Source organism: Eucalyptus grandis, chromosome 2 (genome assembly GCF_016545825.1).
Source record: "Eucalyptus grandis isolate ANBG69807.140 chromosome 2, ASM1654582v1, whole genome shotgun sequence".
Classification (NCBI taxonomy): domain Eukaryota; kingdom Viridiplantae; phylum Streptophyta; class Magnoliopsida; order Myrtales; family Myrtaceae; genus Eucalyptus; species Eucalyptus grandis.
In genome coordinates this window covers 44326688-44333296 of record NC_052613.1, presented here as the reverse complement: position 1 = coordinate 44333296, position 6609 = coordinate 44326688, and the positions used below count along the sequence as shown (strand labels likewise).

Below are 6609 nucleotides of genomic sequence, written 5' to 3'. Positions count from 1 at the left end.
GAAGAGGCGGAGCTAGGTGCTAGTGATGAGTCAGAGAACACATGTGCTTTGACTGCGCACTTCATTTGAAATAGACAGTGTTGGATTAAGAACCAATTTTGCGTTTGTTTTGGACATGGATCGTTGAACTCGTTAGGAGGAAGCGGATCAACGTGCTTGTGTTGTTGTACTTGTCTCGGTGATCTTGAGGATATGAATCACATCCTGCCGAGCGTGTAATTTGGTCATGCAATAGTATATGAGACTTAGCCGCTGTCGAGTTCCCGCGTAGTTATGAGGTGTTTGCTAGTTGATGAGTTGCGAATAGGCGCTTTTGATCATGTCTAGTCTTTGTTCTTGAAAATGTGCCTAGATGTACTTGCAGATAGTTAAAGAGTAAGAATTGAGATTGCGTAGTTTGACTCTTTAGTTTTGGTTATGTGGAACCCAATCTGTCATTCTTTATGAGCATTGCGCGGAGGCAATATCCATGTTATGTCTTCAACTTCATTCTTTTTTTATGTGTTTATTTATTTTTATTTTTTTCAATTGCAGTTAGAGTCTTTGAGATAGCATGGGTAGGACTATTCAGTTGTACGGATTCTACTCACCAATTAGTGCAGAAGAAGTCAAGGATTTTCTGGAGCAATATCTTGGCAAAAAGACTGTTTATGCAGTGGAAATTCAGAAACCAAGAGTTGGAAAGCGAAGAACATGTGCACATGTTCAATTTACTGATAAATTTTATGGCGAATATATTATTTCTCTTGCTAATGATGAGAATCTCTGGTATGGCAATTCATATATAAAGGCAATGGAACGAGATTCTGATGTTGTTCCAAATCCCAAGGTCTTTCAGCACTCCCTGGATAATGTAACTTTGCATTTTGGATGTCAGACTTCTGAGGTTACGTTCACTGCCTTGTGGGAGAGCCCAAATGCCTCTGTAAAATTTGGATTTGGCATGAGAAAATTGTTCTTCTTTTTAACCTGTCATTTTGTGGACTACAAGCTTGAGCTCTCCTATGAGAATATTTGGCAGATTCAGCTGCACCAACCATGTGGTTCAACTCTGAAGTATCTAGTCATTCAGGTTTGATGCTTGAACTTAATGCTTGAAGTTTTTAAGCCATAACATCGAATTGCTATGTTCTTATTGGTATTGGATATGTTGATGAATTGTATGCGGTAGGAGGGCCTAAACAGTGCAGGTTGTAGTGATTCACAATATTTAAAAGAGCTGCTGTTTTACTTCTCTAAGAGTGATACTCTTTCTAAGATGTTTGATTTATGAACTTCCCCCATCCGCATATTATTGGTAGTGCAGCAATTTTCCTCTGTAATAGCACAACGGTTTTATGTGCCCGTCAAGCTGGACACTACTAAATCTTTTTTTTTTCCTTTCTGTGGTCTTATTTCACCAGTTACTAGGTGCCCCTCGGATCCACGAAAAAGATTCCTCCTCTCTCAAATATTTTATGGCAGCTGCTGATGACCAATGGGTTAGGGAAGTTGATTTTACCCCATCTTTCTGTATTGGCCAATCTTCCTCTTTGTGTTTGGAACTTCAGCATCGTCATCAGCTTCCTGATTTTGATAAGTATCTCGATTGCTACAAAGAACAGAGTAGGTGGTTCACCCTGAAAAGTGCCCCTCCTCGTACTTATCGTTCAGATCTTGTACCTGTTGTGCTTCCACCTGCTGGAGTTGCATTGCCATATGGAATCTTGTTCAAGGTCTGTTCCTTGGTCCAGCATGGGTATCTACCATGGCCAGTTCTGGATCGAAAATTTTTCCGGCTGGTTGATCCGAGAAGAATGGACATGAATGTCAATTGCATAGAACATGCTTTGGAAAAACTGGGTCGTCTAAAAGATTGCTGTTACCATCCTGTAACTTGGCTTGAGGAGCAATATCGGCGGTATCTGGGTTCTGACCATAAACCTACAGCCGGCACTCTTTCTCTAGATGATGGGTTGGTGTATGTGCGTAGGGCTCAAGTAACTCCTTCTAAGATGTATTTCTGTGGTCCAGAAGTGAATGTTTCGAATCGGGTGCTGCGTAACTATCCTGGAGATATTGATAATTTTCTCCGGGTTTCTTTTGTTGATGAGGAGCTTGGCCAAATTTATTCAACAAATTTGTCTCCACGTAACTCTGCAAATGAAGAAAGGCGAAGCGGAATTTATAGGAGGATAGTCTCAACATTGAGAGATGGAATTGTTATTGGTGATAAGAGGTTTGAGTTTCTTGCCTTTTCTTCAAGTCAATTACGGGATGGTTCTCTTTGGATGTTTGCTTCCAGGGAAGGGCTCACTGCAGCAGATATAAGAAAGTGGATGGGGGATTTTCGTAAGATACGAAATGTGGCAAAATATGCTGCCAGACTTGGTCAGTCCTTTAGTTCGTCAATGGAAACTCTTAACGTCAGGAAAGATGAAGTTGAAAGGATACCGGATGTGGAAATTATAAGGGATGGAGTTAAAAATGTTTTCTCTGATGGTATCGGGAAAATATCTTGCCAATTTGCCCTGGAAGTGGCTAGAAAATGCGGTCTTACAATTTCAACCCCATCTGCATTTCAGATTCGATATGGTGGGTTCAAAGGTGTTGTGGCGGTGGATCCAACTTCATCAAAGAAATTATCATTAAGAGGCAGCATGCTCAAATACGAATCATCAAATACGAAACTAGATGTTTTAGCGTGGAGCAGGTATCAGCCTTGCTTTCTTAATCGACAGATTATTACTCTTTTGTCTACTCTTGGAGTCGAGGATCATATTTTTGAAAGGAAGCAAAGAGAGGCGCTATGTCAATTGGATGCTATTTTAACGGATCCTCTGGTGGCGCAGCATGCGCTGGAGCTTATGTCTCCTGGAGAGAATACGAAGGTTCTTCTAGAAATGCTTATCTGTGGTTATGAGCCAGATGTGGAACCCTTTCTATCAATGATGCTTCGAACATTCTGTGCATCGAAGTTGCTTGACTTGCGTACCAAAGCAAGGATCTTTGTGCCAAATGGAAGATCAATGATGGGATGTTTGGATGAAACAAGGACTTTGGAATATGGTCAGGTGTTTGTACAACTCTCTAGGGTCAGAAACTTGCAGATTGGAAGCAAAACCATGCTAAAGTCGAGCAGAAGCGAGTCACCGCTCGACACCTTTATCTTTCAGGGAGAGTTGGTGGTTGCAAAAAACCCTTGCTTGCATCCTGGAGATGTCCGTGTCTTAAAGGCTGTTGATGTTCCATCTCTGCACCATATGGTTGATTGCATTGTTTTTCCTCAGAAAGGAGAGAGGTAAATTTTTTCCTTTTACTGCTGTCTGCTGGTACTCATTTTCTTACTATGTCAGTTCTTCTCATTCCCACTGAGTAACAATCTAGGCAGTTGAGTCCGGACGCATTTCTCTCTGTTTTTTTCTTTTTCAATATTTATCGTCTGAAACCTACGGTCTCAGCCAACCGTTGCGCCCCCACCCCCCAACAAAAAAAAAAAAAAGGAGAAAAAACCTAGTGGGTTTGTTTTGGTAATTGTGATTATTTTATAAAAAGGTGGAGGGTGCATTAGTTTATTCATAAATACCAAGGTGGTGTTGACAATGTGCAAAATTTTTTATGAGAAATATCAAGGACAGAGTATTAAGCATGTGAATGAACTGAATGACGTATCAACATTTTCTTTGTTTGGTCATGTATTTATATATATAGATAGAAACATTCATGTAACTGGGGTGCACAAAAGATATTGTACGAACAAACCCATGTCGTCCATCCTAGACAACCATATGTAAGCAGATAAAATCATGATCACATTACTTCTCAACTCCATTTTTTCCCTAGTTGGTCAACTGGCATCTCTGGCTATAAGTAGAACTTGACATATTTCTTCAGCTGTGATTATCATTGTAGCTCTCATGTTATTTACTTAATAGATACCAAAAAGATTGATTTATGCGGACTTTCTTTAGATGGTAAGTTTCATAATTACAAGCAATCATGGAACGGATCTAGATTATATTTCCCTGTTTGTTCATGCAAGTTCCTGCCCTGTACCAGATAGCATTTACACATAATCTACATGATTTTCTGATATTTTGCTACTAACCTCCAGGCCTCATCCAAATGAATGTTCGGGAAGCGATCTAGATGGAGACATCTACTTTGTTTGTTGGGATCCTGATCTGGTTCCTCCTTGTGTTTGTCCACCCATGGATTATACCCCGGCACCTACCGTAACTCTTGATCATGATGTCACCATTGAGGTACTCATTGGCCACTAACAGACAGCTACACCTATTATCTGTGAAAGCACACACATGGTTGCCCATTAACATTACCTTTGAGAGGACCACACTGATGTAGTTTGCATTCATATTGTTCGAGTGATATGCTTATGTGCAAAATATCTTGTATGAGGCTGTTGAATGAGATCATTGACTTACCAAAAAAATAAGATCAATGATTTTTAAAGAATAGTTGCAGTGGTAATTTAGTGTGGTTTTCTTTTACCCAGATATATCATATTCTTTTGACAAGCAATATGAACAGAAATTTTTGCTAAAACCTGAGTTGAATGTCCTATAGTTGTCATCTTTGGCATTGACATTCCATGCTTTTTGGCTCTTCAAATATATTTGTAGTCCTAAAATACAATATGAGCACGGCATAGGCTATGTTCTGGTACTTCTGAATGGAGAGTTTCTATGTGCAACCATTAGTCATCTATCAGGGAAACCAGTAGATGCACAAGTGCCGGACATCACTAGATCCCCTTGTAGTTTACAAAGGAATGAGATACATGAAAGCTAGATCATATGGATGGCACTGCTTAATTCAATTTATTGGGGAACTTAGTTGGCAACGTTTGTTACAAAGCAGACATCTGGGCATCTACTCTGTTTTATTAGCATAGTGTAATTCTTGTTGCTCAGCATGTGAACCTTCTAGTTCTTTGACTTGTTAAAGAATGCGTCCTTCTGTTTCGTAGGGTGTCTCTTCAAACTTTAATTGCAAAGTCTTTCTCATTTGACATTTCTATATTAGTTTCATGAGGAACTTCATTTGTTAGCATCTGCTGCTAATACATACCTTCTTAGTGGATAACTGATAAACTCATGCTAACCCAATTTAATGTTTTACCATCCAGGAAGTCGTGGAGTACTTTGCAGATTACATGGTCAATGATAGTTTAGGGGTTATTGCAAACTCTCACACAGTGTTTGCAGATAAGGAGCCAAGGAAGGCATGCAGCAAACCATGTACTGAGCTTGCAGAGTTATTTTCCATAGCAGTTGACTTCCCAAAGACTGGTGTTCCTGCTAAAATTCCATGTCATCTGCGAGTTAGAGGATACCCAGACTTTATGGAAAAGTCTGATAAGTCCACCTATGAGTCTCAGCATGTCATTGGGAAGCTTTACAGAGAGGTCAAGGGGATTGCACCACATACTAATTCCATAAATTCCTTCACGAGGGAAGTTGCTCTGAGCTCCTATGATTGTAGAATGGAAATAGAAGGCTTTGAGGACTACGTCATGGAAGCCTTTCAGTACAAACTTGAGTATGATTGCAAATTGAGGAGGTTGATGCATTATTATGACATCAAAACCGAGGCCGAAATGCTGAGTGGGAATATCCTGACGAAGTCGAAATATTTTGATAAAAGAAGAGACCTGGAAGGTATAAATTCTGCTGCGAGGTCCTTGAGAAAGGAAGCCAGGTCATGGTTCAATGATACAGAGTCAGGATCAGCTTCTGGAGGTTTTAATATTTATGCAAAGGCATCAGCTTGGTATCATGTGACCTACCACCCTGATTTCTGGGGCCGCTATAAGGAGGAAGCTCATGAAGATCATTTCTTAAGTTTTCCGTGGTGTGTTTATGACAAGCTACTTCACATAAAAAGAGAGGGCTGCTGTAGAGAAGTTGGCAGACATCAGCATTTGACTGCAGATTCTGAGTTAAATTTTCTGAAGCATTCAAGTACATCTTAGATGTATGTCTTCCTTGTGAAGGCAAATGATTTGCATTAGTTGTCCTGTAAGTTCCACGGACATGCTCTTATGACATATGTCAATCTGTAATAAGTTTGGTACCGTTGTGGATTACTTTTATGTGTGAATATATATATATATATATATATATATATATAAGGAGCTACTTTTTATCTCAATGTCGTAGTTATGGAAGCAAACGATCCGATGTCAGTGCTAGTCTATTCAATGAAAACAGCATGCACGTCGCAATATTTTTTCAAGTGAAAGTTCTTTGTCCCCCTTTCGGATTTCTTTACCAGAATTCTTGAGATATTCATTGTTCATTTCTTTAGTTTCTCTCTAGGACTGCGGAATGGGGTTTGAATCTCTAGTTAAGCATTCCCTAAGGCACTCGTCAACTCTAACAAGCGATTGATATTGAAATGGAAATGCTGAAACTGAAATCACCACGAAAGGACATTTAATCTAGAAATAACAGAGTAGTTTAAGTACTAGCGATTTTATTCTAGTTAATCGAATTTTAGGGCAGCTGAGTCATCTTCAAAAGATGCATCAATGGCGTTTGAGAACAATGAACATTAGAGTCCCTTCCTTGTAGCTCGATTCCAGTAGGTGGCTGAAATCCTGAGTCT

General features: G+C 39.7%; 1 protein-coding gene across 1 annotated transcript; it reads left to right on the top strand.

Moving 5' to 3' along the window:
• Positions 1 to 285: 285 nt before the first annotated feature.
• On the top strand, positions 286 to 5974 carry LOC104430892 (probable RNA-dependent RNA polymerase 1). Its single transcript, XM_039307125.1, has 4 exons — positions 286 to 1072; positions 1404 to 3280; positions 4094 to 4244; positions 5129 to 5974. Exons 1-4 carry the CDS (start codon positions 554 to 556, stop codon positions 5972 to 5974), a joined length of 3393 nt encoding a protein of 1130 aa, XP_039163059.1. The 5' UTR covers positions 286 to 553.
• The last annotated feature ends 635 nt before the right edge of the window (positions 5975 to 6609 follow it).